The following is a 19,102-nucleotide window of genomic DNA, read 5'->3' as shown; positions in this document are numbered from 1 at the left end:
TCATTTTTAGGTTGTCTGGTGCTGCTCCGGGTATGCTCTCCTCCACTCTTCAGCCTTAGTCGCCTCAATCCTTACTGACAGATGATTCACCCTCCCATCCTGGTAATATCCTTATAAATCTTTTCCACATTTTTCTTGATACTTCAGTATCCTTTATCTACACTGGAGCTGTACACAGCACTCCAAGTTTGGTCTAAATAAAGTTCTATATACTTTTAACATTTACACCCTACTATTTCTTTAGAAATGAGCCTCAGTATTTTTGCACTCTTTGCAACCGTAACTTTCGCTGCTGCTTTTGGTGTTTTGCAATGACCTGGAGCTTGCTGCTTGCAAGGGTGGTGGAAGCAGGGGCGATGAATGATATCAAGAGGAAAGTGGATGGGCACTTGAGGGAAATAAACTTGCAGGACTGCAGGAGCATGGGGAGGTGGGGTGGTGAGGGTGACTGATTGGATTGCCCTACAGAGAGCTGTGATGGACTTGATGGGCTAATTGGTTGCCTCCTGTGCCATAATAACTCTCTGACCCTCTATCTATTCTCAGACCTCATTGCCCCCCTGCCCCATTTAGTTTCTTGCCTTCCATGGAAGTTTTGGCCTCCTTATTCCTCCTCCTAAAATGAGTACCCGCACTTCACTATATTGAATATCATTTATCTGTCCACTTTGCAAGTCTGGGTGAATCTTGCTGTATTTTGGTGCAGTCTTACAAATTATTAGCTATATTCCCAATTTGGTATCTTCAAATTTCAAAAATCATCCCTTATTTTGCAGTGTTTTATAAGGACCATTTTTTAACATAATCGCCATAGTCATAGAATCATTGGACAGGAGGCCATTCAGCCCATTGTGACTGCGATGGCTCTTTGAAAGAGCTATCCAATTAATCCCGCTCCTTCGTTCTTTCCTCATTGCCTAAGAAGCCTTTCCTTTTCAAGTATTTATCCAAATCCCTTTGACTCTGTTTCCACTGCCATTCCAGATCATCAAAATTTGCTGCATTAAAAATATTCTCATCTTCCCTCTAGTTCATTTGCCAATCACCCTAAACCTGTGCCCTCTGGCTACTAATCCTCCTGCCACTGGAGTGTCTCATTTACTCTGCCATTCATGATTTTGAACACCTATCAAACCTCCTTTTAACCTTTTCTCCTCTAAGGAAAGCAAACCCAGTTTCTCCCGTCTCTCCAGATAACTGAAGTCCTTCATTTCTGGTACCATTCTAGTAAATCTCCTCTGCACTCTATCTAAAAGCCTTGACATCCTTCCAGAATAGTAGTGGCCAGAACTGAACACGTACTCTAGTTGAGGTCAAACCAGTAATTTATAAAGCCTTGACACGGTTTCTTTGCTATTGTACTCCGTGCCTCTATTTATGAGGCCCAGGACCCCATGTGTATATTTAACAGCCTTCTCAAGCTGCTCTGCACCTTTTTTGAGATTTCCCTCTGTGAACACCAGGTGTCTCGGTTTCTGCACCTACTTCAAAATTGCACCATTTTGTTTACTTTAATTCACTCTCATTCTTCCTTCCAACATGCATCACTTTACACTTCTCTACGTTAAGTTGTGTTTGCCTATTTCACCAGTCCGTCTACATCATCCTGAAGTCTGTTACCATCACACAACTGCAGGATTGTTACAGTGCAGAAGGAGGCCATTCGGCCCATCGTATCTGCACCAACTCTCCAAATGAGCAACTCACCTATTGCCATTCTTCCTCCTCCTCCTCCCCACAACTCTACACATTCTTCCTTTTCAATTAACAGCCTAATTTCCTTTTGACTGCTTCAGTTGTACCTGCCTTCACCACACTCAGGCAGTGCATTTCAAATCCTAACCACTCGCTGTGTGAAGAAACTTTTCCCCATATCGCTATTGCTTCTTTTACCAGTGACTTTAAATCTGTGCCCTCTCATTCTCGATCCTTTCACAAGCAGGGACAGTTTTTTCCCATCTGCTCTGCCCAGACCACTCATGATTTTGAATACCTCTATCAAATCTCCTCTCTGCCTTCTGTCTGTCTTCACAACTGGAGTTCCTCATCCCAGGAACCTTTCTCGTGAATCTTTTCTGCACTCTCTATAATGCCTTCACATCCTTCCTAAAGTGTAGAACTCAGAATTGTACGCAGTACTCCAGCTGAGGCCAAACTGGTGCCCAATACATGTTCCACATAATTTCCTTGCGCTTGCACACTCTGTCCCTATTAAACAAAGCCCAGGGTACTGTATTCTTTAATAGCCGCTCTGTCAACATGACCTGTCCTGTCAATGACTATCCTCCTCACTGATTACTACATTTCCTGTATTAACGTCAAACTTTGCAATTATATATTTAAGTATACCCAAGTCTGGGTCACTGTTGTATATCAAATAATAATACTGGAGGACACCAGTGTACTCTTGCCTCCAGTTTGAAAATCTACCATTCGCTACTATTCTTGGCTTTGTCTCTGAGCCAATTTCACATCCACACTGCCACAGCCCTGTTAATCCCAGGGACTTCCACTTTGCCAGCAAGCCTATAAGGTAGTACACTATCAAATTCCTTTTGAACATCCATACACCCATCAACTGCCGTGTTGTTTTTGATCTGTCCTGTTGTCAGGTGTGGCTTGGTGCCTCTTAGTCAGAAGGTTGTGGGTTCAGGACCCACTCCAGGATTAAAGCCTACAAATCTAGGCTGTCACTGGACTGCAGTACCGAGGGAGTGCTGCATGGTTGCAGGTGCTGTCTTTCGAACGAGATGTTAAATCAAGGCCCTGTCTGTCTGTCTCAAGTAGGTGGTAAAGACCACAGGCACTATCCTGAAGAAGACCAGGAGAGTTATCCCTGTTGTCCTGGCCAATTTTTATCCTTTGACCAAAATCACAGAAATAGATAACCCAGTTGTCATCTCATAGCCGTTTGTGGGAGTTTGCTGTGCACAAATTAGCTGCTGCGTTTTTCCCCATTGCTGCACTTCAGAAATACATTTGCTATAAATCGCTTTGAGACACCCCCCACCATGGTCATGAAGGGCACTGTATAAATGAGAGCCTTTTTTCTTTTGTATTGGAGTTGCTGGTTCCGTGCTGTGTTTTCACTAACACTCTTTCCCCTCCCTCCACAGACATTGAAGTATGCATTTCAGACCAGTGATCGGTTATGTTTTGTCATGGAGTACGCAAATGGCGGAGAGGTAGGTTTATGGCGTTCTCCCTTTGGTTTGGCTGGTGTCAGCACCCCCCTCCTCGGCTGAAGCTGCCATGTCAGATTGGATTGTTGCTCCACTGCCATCAGCAGTCTCTGATCCCTTGCCCAAGTGCTGTTCTCCAGATGGCGCAAAAGGGCAGCTGACTCTTTCACCAGCTAACCCGGCCCCAGCCCCATTTGCCATCCACACAGTTCTGCCTTCCAGCCGGACTGCCTGGAGAGTGAACAGGAACGGGTACCTGGGCCCGGTTCTAGTTCAAGGCGCCGAGGCGAACGGTGGTTCCCCCTGCGGCTCCCGGCTCCGTGTGGCTGTGCGTGGTGATTGTGACGGGGTGAACAATCCAAACGCCGTGAGTTCTCACCCCGTGGCGTCAAGTCGTGAACTTGCGTCGAATAAACCTGGTATTCTGTGGGTTTGCACCAGAATATAGTGACCTCCAAAATGCTGGAGCGTTAGGAAAACCCAAACTTGGGCCCACAGTTGCCTCCCTGACCCGTTGTGACTCGAGCCCCACACGCTGGGTGGTTGACCGAGAGGCTTCACAAGCACCTGGCAGAGCCACTCCGTTGTCATGCCAACTGAGATCAGCTTTCTCAGCGCAGGCCGATTGAACCCGGGCCCTTTAAATTTCCATTTAAATTTAGTCCTGCGGTGTGAATCCACCCTGCCCTGCTACAACCAGAGAGCTCAGATCATATAACTTGGCACAAACTGGAGCTCAAACCTGGGGCCCCCTTCGAGCATCAGGGGGAAGGATTTTATTGGTTAATGTCCCTTTTCTGACCTGTATTGTTTTTCCAAACTGCAAAAATTGCTGATAATATTTAATTTTTTTAAAATGCATTCATGGGATTTGAGCATCGCTGGCAAGGTCAGCATTTATTGCCCATCCCTAATTGCCCCTTGAGAAGGTGGTGGTGAGCTGCCTTCTTGAACCGCTGCAGTCCATGTGGTGTAGGTACACCCACCGTGCTGTTAGGGAGGGAGTTCCAGGATTTTGACCCAGCGACAGTGAAGGGACGGTGATATGTTTCCAAGTCGGGATGGTGAGTAGCTTGGAGGGGAGCTTCTGCAATGTGGTCAAGAGAACTTCCTTGACCAGAATGTTCTCGGCCCAGCTAGGAAGGAGGGATATCTGGACCTGGTGCAGGGAAATGAGGTGAACCAAGTGCCTGTGGGGGAGCATTTGGGAAAGAATGATCATTGTTTCGTAAGGTTTAGATTAGTAATAGCAAAGAGCAAGGGACAATCTAATATAGAAGTTCTAATTCGGAAGAGGGCTAATTTCAATGTGATGAGAAGGGATCTAGTCAGTGTGAAATGAAACCGGAGACTGACAAGTAAAGCTGTTAGGGAACAATTTTTAAAGAAGAGATGCTTTGTGTACAGGCTAGGTATATTCCAACAAGAGCGAACAGTAGGGGAACCAAGGATGGGGCTCCCTGAATGACGAAGGAAATGGAGATAATGATGAAACAAAAAGAGAAGGTGTATAATGCACGTTAGGTGAACTCTTCAAGTGAGAATCAGGTCAAATGCAACAGTTTTTGAGAGAAGTGAAGAGGAAAATAAGACTGGCAAAGAGAGAGTATGAGAATGGAATGACAGTAAATATAAAAGGGAAGCCAGCATGTAAATAGTAAGTGGGTAGGAAGTGGTTGAGTGGATCCTATTAAGGACAAAGAGAGTAATATATGTCTAGAGGTGCAGGATAAGGTTAGAATAGAGTTCGTTGTGCCGGTGTTTACTAAGGAAGAGGAATCTGACAAAATATTGGTAGAAGCGGAGATGGCAGAGGCAGCAGATAGTGTGAAAATTGAGGGAGGAAGTACAGGAAAAGCTGGCTACGCTTGGGGTATGTAAGTCACCTGCTCCAGTTGGCTTGCATCCCAGGTTGCTGAAGGAAGTGACCATGGAGATAGCAGAAGGGCTTGCCATAATCTTCCAATCTTCCCTAGATATAGGGGTGATACCAGAGGACTGGAGAGTGGCAAGTTTGAGACCTCGTTCAAGAAAGAGTGTAAAGACACCCCTAGCAACTACTGACCAGTTAGTTTAACATCAGCGGTGGGTAAGGTTTTAGCAACAATAATCGGGCGGAAAAAATCAACAGACGCTTGGAGAGGTTTGAGTTAGTTATGGAGAACCAGCACAGATTTGTAAAAGGCAGATGGTGCTTGACTAATCTAATCTAATTTTTTGATGAAATAACAGAGAAGGCTGGACAGAATGAAGTGGACGCCTAAATGGATCTTAAAGCGTTTGATTAACATAAAAGGCTGATTTAACAAAATTGAGGCTTATGGAATAGGAGGGTCAGTGTCCAATTGGATAAAAACTTGGTTTAAGGGCAGAAAGCAGCGAGTCATGGTGGATCAAAAACAGAATGATGTAAAAACTCAGCAGGTCTGGCAGAATCTGTGGAGAGAGAAACAGAGTTAACGTTTCAAGTCCGTATGACCCTTCTTCAGAGCTGAAGAGTCAAGGTGGATGGTTGCTTTTCGGACTGGAGGTTGATAGACAGTGGTGTTCCCCAAGGGTCAGTGCCAGGAATGCTGCTATTTTTTTTTTGCTATATATAAATGACTTGGATCTTGGAAAATGGAGTAAAGTTTCAAATTGGCTAATGATGCCAATCTTGAAGGAGTGGCAAACAGTGCAGATGATGTTAATTTGCCTGCAGCAGGATTAGGCCAGCAGAATGAGTAGATAAGTGACAGATGGAATTTAATACAGAGAGGGTTCAGGTGGTAGAAAGAATGGGGAGAGGCAATACAGACTTAATGGCACAATTCTAGAGTATTCAGGGACAGAGGGACCTGGGAGTATCTATGCATCAATCTTTGAAGGTGCGGGACATATCGAGAGAATGGTTAGCAGAACAGATGGGATCCTAGGATTCATAAAATACAGGCACTGAGTACAGAAGCCGGAAAGTTATGCTGAACCTTTATAGAGCTCTGGTTAGACTCCAACTACAGTACTGCATCCAGTTTATCCACTTTAAGGAAGTGGGGGAGGGGATGCGGTTTAGTTACACGATTAGGTTGGAAAACAGGGGCTGTTCTCCCTGGAGCAGAGGAGACTGGGGGAGATTTGATAGTGGTATACAAGATAATGGAAGGTTTGGATTAAGGTAAACAAGGAAAAACCCTTCCCGTTAGCTAATGGCACAAGGACTAAGGGACACAGATTTAAGGGGAAGAAGTGCAGGGGGAATGTGAGGAAGAACTTTTCTATGCAGCCAGTGGTAATGACCTTGAACTCGCTGCCCACGAGGGTGTTGGAAGCGGAGACGATCAATGACTTCAGAAGGAAATTGGACGGACACTTGAAGGAAATGAAATGCTGCTCAGGGCTTGACCATATGTCCATGAACAAAGTACTCTGCACCCCTAGCAAAAATAGGTTAAAGGGTAATTGCTATAGGTACATTTCACACTGATCCATTCATCAACTCCCAGGAGCATCACCTTTCCCATCTCACTCAAATTCATCAGTGATTTCTCCTTATGTCCCCTGAGTCACTGCTTGCTGCAGACCTGAATGATGGGGATTTTCCGCCTCCTGACTGTTTAATGAGCCAATGACGGGTTTCCATTTCCAGGGCTACAGAGATAGAGATGGGGAGTGAGTCTCACCGGATTGCTCCGTCTGGAGCCGATTGACTCGATGGGCCAAATAGCCATCTCCTGTGCTGTAAATGACTCTACGACTTTGCGGGTGGTGGTGTTCCCATGCATCTGCTGCCCTTGTTCTTCTAGATGGTAGAGATGGTGGGTCTGGAAGGTGCTGTCAAAGGAACCTTACTGAGTGGCTGCAGTGCATCTTGTAGGTGTACACACTGCTGCCACTGTGCATCAGTAGTGGAGGGAGTGAATGTTTAAATTGGTGGATGGGGTTCCGATCAAGCGGGCTGCTTTGTCCTGGATGATGCTGAGCTTTGAGTGTTTGCTTTTCCCCTCTCCAAGCTAGAAGACCATCCCCCTCCCCAATGATGGTTCTTAAACATACCCATAAACCTAGATCCTTATTGTGCTGCAGTGAACTCCCTCCTTTGTAACCTCTGCCTCCTGCTCTGTTACCTTCAGTGACAGGCTATAGAAATAACTTTTTTTTAATCCAGTGGCTCTGGCGAGGGCCTTGATGATGAAGATGTTGCCTCCGGCGAGGTTTGGCATTCCCTTCAGCACCACTGCGTCTCGGGAAGAATATACTGGCTCTGAGAGTGGGCTGGGGAGGGAGCAATGCAAATTCACCAAAAATATTGGGACAGTTTGCATAAGTTAGGCTTGTGTTTCCTCGTATAGAAGATTAGGGGGGAGATCTAATCCAAATTTCTAAAATGTTTAAAGGATTTGATAGAGTAGATCGAGGAACTGCGTGAGTCTAGAACAAGGGGATATAATATTAAAATTGGTGCTAGTTCAGGGTTGATATAAGGAAGTACTTCTCACAAAGGGTAGTGGGTACCTGGAACTCTTTTTTCCCTTCCAACACCACTCTGCCCAACTCCAAACTCTACCCCTGTGTTGAGACTGGAATTGCTGGGGGCAGGAGAGTTTCAGTTGAGAATTTTAAAACTGAGAATGATCGATTTTTGTTGGATAAGGATATTAAAGGTTACAGAACCAAGGTGGGTGATGGATTTAAGATACAGCGGCTATGATCTAATTGAGCGGTGGAACAGACTTGAGGGGCTGAATGGCCTCCTTCTGTTACTGTACATATCTGGTGCTTACTCTCCACCCCCTGTTGTCTTTTTCTCCCCAGCTCTTCTTCCACCTTTCCAGAGAGCGTGTCTTTACCGAGGACCGCGCGCGCTTTTATGGGGCTGAGATTGTGTCTGCTCTGGATTACCTCCACGATAAGAATGTCGTCTACAGAGATCTGAAGGTTGGTATTTGGCTATGGGTGGGGGGGCGGGGGAGCAGCAGCTATTGATCCACCAAATATCCATTTTGGCTCAATTGGTTGGGAGTGGAGAGGAATGGAGGGCAAATTTTACAACCCTAACGAAAACTGCAGTAGGACCTTGGGTTTACATATAATCTTTTAAAGTGAGAAAAACTCCCCGGAACCCTTTGCAAGAGACCCACGGAACAAAATCGAACCCTGAGCCAAGGGAGTGATTTACAAGGGGGGGGTGACCCAAATTTTTAGTCAGCGAGGTAGACTTTAAGGGATGTCATAAAGGAGCCGTAAAGGTGGAGGGAGAGACTGGAGAAGGTTAGGGCGGGAATTCCGGAGCTCAGGGCTCTCACACGGCTGAAGGTACGGCTGCCAATGGCACAAAGGTGACAGCATTGAATTCTGGGGTGTCCCTCGTTTCCGTTTCAGCTGGAAAACCTCATGTTGGACAAAGATGGGCATATCAAGATCACAGACTTCGGCCTCTGTAAAGAGGGAATAACAGATGGAGCCACCATGAAGACCTTCTGTGGAACCCCAGAGTATTTGGCACCCGAGGTGAGAGCGTTTCCAACCTTACACTTCCCTTCACAGATGAGCCTTGTGAGATTTAACAAAACCCGCCACAAAACTGGAATTGAGTTTGTAAAAAGATTGTGGTTAATTCTTTAACTCTCAATTGTTTGCTGTCCTCTAACTCTTTTGCCCAATACTTTTCTCGCCCCAAACGCTTGTGCTCTTTTTATTTATTTGTACGGTGGGGGAAGCAGTTATCGTTCAGTGACGCAGTGTGAATGATTGTGATGCCACCAGGAACGGATCTCTCGGGGCTGGAGTACAATATATAATCCAGAAGTTGAATTTTGCTGAAAAAAAAGAGACATGCCCAAGCTTTTTGTCTTGCACTCATCAGGACACTCGCAAAGATACCAATATAAGGGGAAACAACAATTTATACTGTGTGTGAAGAGCGTGCTGATTGGTTAGTAAGTGGCGTTGCCATGGAGAATGCACCACTGATGGTGACTGCAGACAGAAAGAACATGTGTGTACATTGCGCCTGTTTCAGCTAAACAAAATAAGTGACAGCCATTCGCTGACCCCTTCCTCCAGGCAATGCCCTGACCAATCAGGGACAAGCTACCTGGTTTAAATTTCAAGCAATGCTTGGCAGTTAACTCGGCCACCATCAGTGGTGCATTCTTCATGGCAACACCACTTTCCAACCAATCAGCACTCCCTTCACATACAGTATAAATTGTTGTTCCCCCTTCTATTGGTTTTCTTGCAAGTGTCCTGATGAGTGCAAGATGAAAAGCTTAGACACGTCTCTCTTTTCCAGCAATGGTTAAGTACGTGGGTGATGGTCTGACTTGGATGACCACGGTCACAATTTGAGTTGTTTCTCATGTTCCACTTGAGCAAGTGGCCACCTCTTCCCTGGCCTGTGCCTAAGTGGTGGAGGGTTGCCCAGATTTTCTGTGGCAGGTTGAAACCTGGGACTTCACTGCTCGGCTCATTTACCCAGGTTACAGTTAGTGATGTTTGCAGTCAACCGGGGGGCCTGTCATTGAGAGGTGGCCATGTTGTCGATTTTTAGGCTGTGGAGTGTGTTCCAGTAGGGGCTACGGGATTTCAGACGAGCGTGTGGGTTTTTTTTTGAGGTCCTATGGATCCTATCTGACCTTATTGCCTGAGTGTCTCTGGGGGGAGCGGAGCGGTGTTAGTGCTGACTATGTGGGGTGCTCCCTGCTGTTCCACCACGCCACACTTATCTGCGAGGTTAGCTGGCTTCCCCCACCCACCCCACTATATTACGATCGGCGGATACGGTGGTTACGATTGGCCTGTGGCTCCCTGAGGCTCTGATTTGTGGTCTGACCCCACATAGGCGCTGCCCCCTCAAGGCAGCAGGTTTGTGGCCTTTGAACTTGGGGATTCGGCGGGGGTGGTGACCTTTTGCGCTCTTCTCCCTCCGTAGCACTGCTGTGCAAACCCCCTCAGTCCAAAACAATCTCTCAGGCGCAGATTGAGCACGCCACCCAACTGCACCACCTCAAGAAAGAGAACATCCTCTGGCCTTCTCTGACTTGGGAGTTGCATAGTTGTACATATTCTTGATCACTGCAGCTACCCATGCATGAGTGTAGCTGCAATGTTGGGAGGTGGTGGGACCATACAGACTTGGGGTTCCTTTATCCCACTATTTTAGAATCCACTAGGCCCCGCGGTGGGAGGGGATGGAGTGAAGTTCCTTGTTTTTGAATGGGCACTGACCCATCATTAGTTTGATCACCCCTCTTGTCCCACACCAGGTGCTGGAGGACAATGACTATGGCCGAGCTGTGGACTGGTGGGGGCTCGGCGTGGTGATGTATGAGATGATGTGCGGGCGTTTGCCCTTCTACAACCAGGACCACGAGAAGCTCTTCGAGCTGATCCTCATGGAAGAAATTCGGTTTCCCCGCACCTTGTCCCCTGAAGCCAAATCCCTTCTCTCGGGGCTGTTAAAGAAAGACCCCAAACAGAGGTAAGAGTCGCCAAGTCTCCCAGGTAAACGCCTTTCAAATTGCAGCTCCCAATCCACTCGCAGCTCAGTGTAACCACCCCTGCCCAGTGAAGTGTGTTGCAGTAAGCTATTGCTTGCTTAGGCTGTCCCCACGCCTCCCCCCTCTTCTCCATTCTGCACAAAATTAAATTCACAAAAACAGGTCTGGAGCAACTCTGCAGTCAGTAGGAACGGTTAAAGAGGAACTGTGGCCAGTATTGTAAGTATTCCGGTATTGCACTAATTATTCTCTGCATTTCAAAGGGGAACTCACTCACAATAGTGAGACTCCTCGCATTTCATTAATCTGACCTGCAATCATTTCTTTTTATCGAATACTTGCTGATTGAGACAATTGGCTGTGCCTTGATGGCCTTTATCTGGTGTGGATTGTGGCTACCCTAAAATCCCTTGCACTTCCCCGATCTCCTTCACCATTGGCAGCCATGCCTTCAGCTGCCTGGGCCCTAAGCTCTAGACTTCCTTCCCTAAACCTCTCTGCCTCTTCTTTACTGCTTTAGGACCCTCCTTAATACCTACTGCTTTGACCAAGCTTTTAGACACCTATCCTAACATCTCCTTATCGGTTTGATATCAGGTTTTGATTGGTAACCCATCCTGGAAAGCGCCTTATTGCTTTCTGCTATGTTTAAGGTAAATGCAGTTAACGCGCTGTTTAATTGATTATCACGAGTCCAAGTGAGTGATTGGTGGCTGCAGTGAGTAGCGTTCAAGGCTATGGACCAAATTCTGTTAAATGGGATTAGGTAGGTAGGTCAGGTGTTTCTCGTGCAGATTCGATGGGCCGAAGGGCCTCTTCTGCACTGTGATTCTGTGAATTGATGCTGTGTTTGACAGATTTGGGTATTAAGAGATATTGGGCAAAGGCCCATATGGAATTAAGAGTTAGGATATGGAATTTGATTGCAGATCAGCCATGATCTCACTGAATGGCAGAACAGTTTCTTTGGGCTAATTGGCCTCCTCCTGCTCCTATGTCCCTGGCACCTGCCATCCTTGTGTTGAGAGCTCAGACTCTTATTGCCAATGGTGTAATGACCAAATAATTCTCTCCCATTGGAGCAGGAGCTAAGTCTGATCGGACTTGGCAATGGAGAAATTGGGAACTGAGCTAATCCTGTGTGGCAGGCTTAGTCATCCAGTGACCAAGTCCGATTGCATTGATAATTGACCAGCAGTCTGACTAGGTTGGTTCAACCTGACCTTGGGCCTGAGGCTCTTCTTACACTGTTCCTACCTGGGTACCATGAGTTGTCAGAGTTCCAGCTGAAGAAGAAACAGCCCTGGTAGCAAAATGCCCTTCCTGTGAGCAGCACTAACAAGGTACTGATGACCACTCATTGCCTCTCTCAGCAGGGAGGCTGTGCTGCTACCTTGTCACTGGGAAAACCACCTCTGTTTAAGTAGATGAAAGGTGACACTCTCAATCCTGCTGGACAAGTAGATAAGAGTTTAATTCAAGTCACCTTTTTCAGTCTCCCCTTGCACTATTCGTTTTCATATGGGCAGAAAACAAAACACTGCTTTTTGCAATGGGCAAGGAACCCAGTGGGTAAGTGCAGGATGAGTCACAGTCTGTGGGCACGTAAAAAGGTTGTTGGCACTGATGTGGAAATATTAGAATTTCAGGGGAAAGAAGGACAAATTTCCATGTAATTCGGCTTTTAGGTAGTTGTATGCTGTGACAGCAATGGAATTGTTAGCCAATACTTCCAAAAAGTTAATTCTACAACAGATCTAGACATGAGGTAAGGTTAACCACACATCCCCCCTCCTGCCCCCACTATGGTGGAGAATTTAAGGAAGTATAGGTCAAAGGCCCCACAGAAAACATGGAACCCTGTCCCCCCAAAGCTGCTATATTACTCCCCATTTGTATTTTATCGACCTTTGAGAGTCAGCGTTTGAAGTCCTTGCTGTTTTCTTTCATTTCTGCGTGGGATGTGGGTATCGCTGGCTCTGCCAGTATTTGTTGGCCATCCCTAACTGCCCTAGAGAAGGTGGTGGTGAGCTGTCTGCTTGAACCGCTGCAGTCCATGTGGTGTAGGTACACCCACAGTGCTGTTAGGAAGGAGGCTCCAGAATTTTGGCCCAACGACAGTGAAGGAACGGCGATATAGTTCCAAGTCAGGGTGGTGCTTGGCTTGGAGGGGAACTTGCAGGTGGTGTTGGATCAGGTGGGGTAGCATCGGATGGTTGTACCAGCTCTGCTAGAAAGCTCCACTGTCGTCAAAGCCTTGCCTCCGACCAGGGCCTTTAAATGTAATAAGAGCATCTGAATTAACCAGACACTGAACTGAGCTGGGAGAAAGGCGAAGGGTTCAAGATGGTGGCCAAGGACGAGAGGTATGGAGAAGGAGTAGGTTGTAGTGAGAGAGATTGGTCCAGAAGATGTTCTGGTTTGTACGACCCAAGGATGAAGGCCCAGGTGGAGAACGGAGGCGAGGAGGGAGGGGATGTGTTGGTGACCTACTCAGAGCAGAGGTGAGTATAAAAACAAGGCTGAACGAGATGGCGGAGGACAGAAGGGTTGAGCCCATAGGAGGGGGCGACTTAAAGCCGAGGGCAAGGATTCTGAAATGGCCGCATTGAGTGTTAAAGAGCTGGTGAAGGCTGGAGTGGATGGAGGGTGAGAGGAGCTTGGCGTGAGTTGGATAGTCAGTGCTTTATTCACCTCTTCTGCCTCCTCCAGGTTGGGCGGCGGCCCTGAAGATGCAAAGGAAGTCATGCACCACAAATTCTTTGTCCCGGTTAACTGGCAAGACGTTGTCGAGAAGCGGGTGAGAGAACCTAAACGTTTGATGCACTTCATTTATTGCAAAGAAATAGCTGGCAAAGCAAGAGCCACAAAATGGACAAGGGCTGCTTTTTGAAACAGTCTGAATGGCAACTCTCTCAGCAGTTTGCCTGAAACGTCTGATTGTGCCACACCAGCGACTCAAAGCACTTCACACTCGACTGGATTGCAGTGCAAATAGCACTGGGAGTTCTGCTGCCTGGTGTGGGTGGGTTGTTGCCAAGTTATGGGAGGTTGGTGGTGGGAGGGAGGTAAAGCAGGCAGGTCCCACACAGGGTGCCGGGGAGGTGGTGGGGCATGGGTGTGCGGGTAGGTACCACCCAGGGTGTGGGCGAATGCTACTTGGGTATACCAGCCAGGAAGAGCGCCATGGTGAAGGCTGTTTCCACCCATTGTACAGAGGGAGGGGGAAGGACATGGTGCAGGGAAAATGCGAGTGGGTGCTGTCCAGGATACGGGGATGAGGTGGTGGTGGGGTGGGGTGGGGGGGTGGGGGGTGTGTGTGTGTGTGGTGGTGGTGGTTGTTTGTAAACGGGTTGCATGTAAAAAGGTTGCTACCTGGGGTGCGGGTGGCTGCCAAGCTGGATGGAGCACGTTTTGAGGTATGTGTGGGGAGGTGTCACCCAAGGTGGAGCTTTGTCTGATCTCCTGCGGCCTTTGAACCCAGAGAGAGTTTGGATGGTACAGTGACTGTACTCACACTAAACTAATTCCCCTGTCCTCCATTGTCTTTCTGTGCAACAGCTTGTCCCCCCATTCAAGCCCCAGGTATCGTCTGAGACAGACACACGATATTTTGATGATGAGTTCACAGCAGAGTCGATAACAGTCACCCCCCCAGATAAATGTGAGTATTAAAACCCCCAATGAAAGATCTGGTGAGCGAGCAGGAAACTTTTAAAAACGTTCCACTTTTGTTTTGAGGTTCTTCCTCTAGATTAACTCCTTCATAAAAGGCAAAAGAGAAACCAGAACCAATGGAAGGCTGTTGTTGGTCAGCTCAAACAGCGACTGGGGTGGGGGGTGGGGAGGGGGTCTGGAACCATTATTTATTGCCCATCTACAAGCCTAGGGTTGCTAACTGTGATTAAATGTATTCCTGGAAGTTCCAATCACATGACTTGCCCCCACACTCCAGCCATTAGTCAGCCAACACGCCCATCCTTGTGACATAGGCCTTCCTACACCAATCGGAAAGCAAAAAGACTCATGTGAGGAAGGGCCTGAGAGTCCCTTTCTCCTGTCTTAGTTGGGTTCAGAGCCGTACCCTGGACATTACTTGTCATAGTCATTCATTCCTGTTATGTGTTAAAACAACAGTTTTATTGAATATTGACCAATGATTATAATAATAAGACAGTTATAATTGATATATTAATAGATATATTAAAAAATTTACAAAGGAAGAAGGATAACTTTATTGAAAGGGGAAGGCTTTTTTTTATATATATATCAGAAGAATAAACGAAGGGCAGATTTTTGTAAAGCACAAAGAATAACCCCAATTTGGTCTGTTCCATGACAGCTCCTCAAAATGGATAACCTCAAATTAGCCTGTTCCTCGACAGCACTGTAAATTGGTACATACATTACCAAGCTGCTGAGTACCTATAGATGGGCACTGCGGTCGGTCACTCCGTTCCAGGCCCTTCCTCCCGTCTTCAGTGGTGACTACTCCACTATGGCTGCAGCGTCGAGTCCTCGAAGCAACGTCCCCTTTAAGCCAAATTTCTGGCTCCCATCCTGCCTTCCAAGGCCTGGTACGGACCTTTCCCAAAACAAGCCTCAGATCTTAACAATTTTTCTCATAGGCTCTGCAAGGCCATACAGAGTTCACAAGATCTCATTTGCTTACACCTCTTTTGTTGGTGTCTTCCCATCTGTCATCCCTGAAGTGTAATGTCCATCAGTCAAACTTCATCTCCTGATGGCCATACTAGGTGACTACCATGAGGTTGCTCATGGCCCTGGCCTGTTCAAGGGTCCCTGAGCGCAGTAAGAAAAAGGATAAACAAAGGACAATTTATTTTAGCATTTCAGCTTGAAAAATGGAAAACAAAGATAGAGTCTAAATACCAGCTGTGCACAGCCAGTATGGGAAAAAAACAAGGTCTGGGAAAACAGGCCTCTACTGTTCGTGCTTTGATTAATTAAATAATAATAATCATAGCTGGGTTAAGATTGATGTAAGATTTAATGCAAAATAACTTTAAATGTTCACTGCAGGCTTAAAATCAAGGATAGAGCAGAAATAAAATGCAAAATTGCAAAAATTATTGGCTGTAGGCCTCCGGCCTACACTCATTACCCAATTGGATGATGCTTGACCATCAGCCAAACAGCCTTTATTTCCCCTGTTTTCAATATTTTTATATCTTGTAAAGAGAAACGTTAAAGAAATAAAAGCCCTTTTGAATGTCCCGATGATTTCTCTCCAGGGTTGCACATAGCTGTGTCCTGGAGATTGATCTTCGATTCCTGGAGACTCCAAGCCAATCCTGGAGAGCTGGCAACCCGAACAAGGCCCCCTAGATCTCTTTGACTTTCCTTCTGGGTCGGAACTCCTTCCTGCCTGGATTGTTTTCTCCCCATAAGATGAATTATTGCTTTGAGTTTTTCAACCGAAATATAGAGAGAACCTTGCAGTATAATCTATTCTCGGTGAATGATCTCTGCATTGGGAGAGAAGGAAAACTGAGCAACCACAATTGTAGACACAGCTGATCAGATATTATTTTCTTTTATTGTTTCATGAGATGTGGGTGTCGCTGGCAAAGCCAGCATTTGTTGCCCATCTCTAATTGCCCTTGAACAGTTCAGAGTCAACCACATTGCTGTGAGTCTCGAGTCACATGTAGGCCAGACCAGGTAAGGATTGCAGATTTCCTTCCCTAAAGGACGTTAGTGAAGCAGATGAGTCTTTATGACAGTCGGTGATGGTTTCATGACCAGCTTTAGATTCCAGATTTTTTAATTGAATTTAAATTTCACTAGCTGCCATGATGGGATTTGAACCCAAGACCCCAGAGCATTAGATTGGGTCTCTGGATTACTAATGACATTACCACTGTGCCACCATCTTCCCCCATGTTTTCTGTCGATGACCTGCTCATCATAGTAAATGGTGACATTTTTAAACAAATGTTGGCACTTGCCTCAAAATTTGCTGAAATCGCTTTCTGGTTTGTTTTCAAAGTCATTTGGAGGAAAAACCAAATAATCTTCCAGATCCTCACAGGATGAAGATATCTTTGCAGATAATGCAGATTGCATGCTCAGAATGCAGAGGTATTGTTAAACGTTCTTTTAGATAGTATTGGAGTGCAGGTTTTGGAGGAAAGATGAGGGACTTGAAGTGAAGACTTTAAAATTAAGGTATTTGAAAGCAGAAATTGCAGTTCAGTGGGCAAATTAAATCATATTTATATGAAACGTGGACATTTTTGTGCTTGTTTAAAATCTTATTTTGTGCATTAGAAAAATCAGTTACTGAGGACGGGGGTGGGGGAAGGCTGCTTGAGTGATTCAATTGGTTCAACAAAGTATGACAGCATTGCAATGAAATGTTGTCACATTTAAACTCAGGGGTGGTGCCAGAGGACTGGAGAATTGCAAACGTTACACCCTTGTTCAAAAAAGGGTGTAAGGATAAGCCCAACATCTGCAGGCCAGTCAGTTTAACTTTGGTGGTGGGGAAACTTCTGGAAACAATAATTCGGGACAAAATGAATAGTCACGTGAACAAATGCGGGCTAAATTAAAGAAACCCAGCATAGATTTCTTAAGGGGAAATCATGTTTAACTGATTTTCTGGAGTCTTTTGAAGAGGCAACAGAGGGTTGATGAGGGCAGTGCTGTTGATGTGGTGTACCTGGAGTTTGATACAGTGCCACACAATGGACTTCTGAGCACAGTTATAGCTCATGAAATAAAAGGGACAGTAGCAACTTGGATACGGAAGTGCCCAAGTGGCAGAAATCAGAGAGAATAGTGGCTATTGAATGTTTTTTGGGTTGGAGGCAAGTTTGTAGTTGAGTACCACAAGGGTCAGCGTTGGGACTCTTGCTTGTCCTGATATATATTGGTGACCTAGGCCTTGGTGTACAGGCCACAATATCAAAGTTTGCGGATGACACAGAACTCTAAAGCATTGTGAACCGTGAGGAGGGTAGTGTAGAGTTTCAAAAGGACATAGACAAGTTGGTGGAGAGTGGGCAGCTGGCAGATGAAGTTCAATGCTGAGAAATGTGAAGTGATTCATTGTGGTAGAAATGATGGAGAGACAGTATAAAATAAGGGGTACAAGTCTAAAGGGGTTTGCAGAAGTAGAGGGACCTGGTGTGTATGTACACAAGTCATTGAAGGTGGCAGGACAGGTTGAGTGGGCAGTTAATAAAGCATACAGTATCCTGGGCTTTATTAATAGGGGCACAGAGTACAAGAGCAAGGAGGTTGTATGAGTGACTAGCTTGACCTCAGCTGAGTATTATCTTCAGTTCTGGGCATCACACTTTTTCCTTAAAGAGAAGGCTGAGAGGAGATTGGATAAGAGGTATTAAAAATTATGAGGAGTCTGGGCAAAGTAGATAGGGAGAAACTGTTCCCACTCATAAAAGGATTGAGAACGAGAGGGCACAGATTTAAAGTAAAAAGTAAAAGAAGCAATGGTGTTATGAGGAGAAACGTTTTCATGCGGTGCCTGCTTAGGAGTTTGGAATGCACAGCCTGCGAGTATGGTGGAGGCAGGTTCAATTGAAGCATTCGAAAGGGAAATGGGCTGTTATTTGAAATGAAAGAATGTGTAGGGTTATGGGGAGAAGGCAGGGGAATGAAACTAGGTGAGCTTCCCCAGTCAGAGAGCAGGTGCAGACAAAAAGGGCCAAATGGTCCCCTCCTGCACCATAACAATTCTGTGTTTCGATGCTCAAGCGAGCAGAAGATTTGTTAAGTTTGTTGAGTTGGTTTCAAGGTGTGAAGGCAGGTGCTGAGTTTAGAGTTCCAACCCCACCATGTTGCCGGTTTATAAACTTGTGGTTTATTTAGAGGTTGCACCCAGAGGCCACAAATACCCCTGATCATCAGTCATAAGAGTCAGCAATTGTCATGTTGCCAGGAGGCACTGGGTGATGGTCCCTGGTTGTTTTCAGGTGCTTGAGGGTCCAGAAAGACGCCAGCCCCCCCAGCACTGCCGCTCGCTCCCGCTACCCGTTCTGTAGCTTTACACATTCCCCTTACTATCACTGCTTTTCTTTTCTCTCCCTACAGTCGACAATTTGGACCTGATGGAGAGTGATCAGAAAGCACACTTTCCCCAGTTCTCCTACTCGGCGAGTGTGCGAGAATAAACCCGGCAAATATACCAAAAAAAAAAAAACCACCCAGGACTTACTCCGGAAAAGGCAATTCCACGTTATCCCAAAACTCCATCTTTTCCATCATCGGTCTTCAGCTGCCGCTCCGGGAGTCCGAGGAACAGCAGGCTCTGCTGTATGGGAATTAACTACCGGTTCACTTTCACTCTAGAAGTTGTGTTTTTTTATATATGTACATAGTTAACAACAGCAAACTCGCAGTGATTGTTCTACTACTGCAAGAGCCAAGGTTTGGGATGTTTGTGCATATTTT

At 46.1% G+C, this 19,102-nt stretch overlaps 1 protein-coding gene across 4 annotated transcripts in view; it reads left to right on the top strand.

Annotated features, from left to right (window-relative positions):
* The window catches only part of LOC121272712 (RAC-beta serine/threonine-protein kinase), a 103,853-nt gene extending 84,967 nt beyond the window's left edge, over window positions 1-18,886 (top strand). For all 4 annotated transcript variants that reach the window (XM_041179477.1, XM_041179478.1, XM_041179480.1 and 1 more), the window contains 7 exons: window positions 3,117-3,185; window positions 7,974-8,096; window positions 8,541-8,669; window positions 10,427-10,641; window positions 13,373-13,460; window positions 14,222-14,324; window positions 18,743-18,886. In XM_041179477.1, the coding sequence (XP_041035411.1) occupies window positions 3,117-3,185; window positions 7,974-8,096; window positions 8,541-8,669; window positions 10,427-10,641; window positions 13,373-13,460; window positions 14,222-14,324; window positions 18,743-18,822 (807 nt within the window). In that variant the 3' untranslated portion in view covers window positions 18,823-18,886. The remainder of the gene's footprint in view (window positions 1-3,116; window positions 3,186-7,973; window positions 8,097-8,540; window positions 8,670-10,426; window positions 10,642-13,372; window positions 13,461-14,221; window positions 14,325-18,742) is intronic.
* Window positions 18,887-19,102: the final 216 nt, after the last annotated feature.

The sequence above is a fragment of the Carcharodon carcharias genome, chromosome 34 (genome assembly GCF_017639515.1).
Source record: "Carcharodon carcharias isolate sCarCar2 chromosome 34, sCarCar2.pri, whole genome shotgun sequence".
Taxonomy (NCBI): domain Eukaryota; kingdom Metazoa; phylum Chordata; class Chondrichthyes; order Lamniformes; family Lamnidae; genus Carcharodon; species Carcharodon carcharias.
This window is presented reverse-complemented; position numbering and strand designations above follow the sequence as displayed.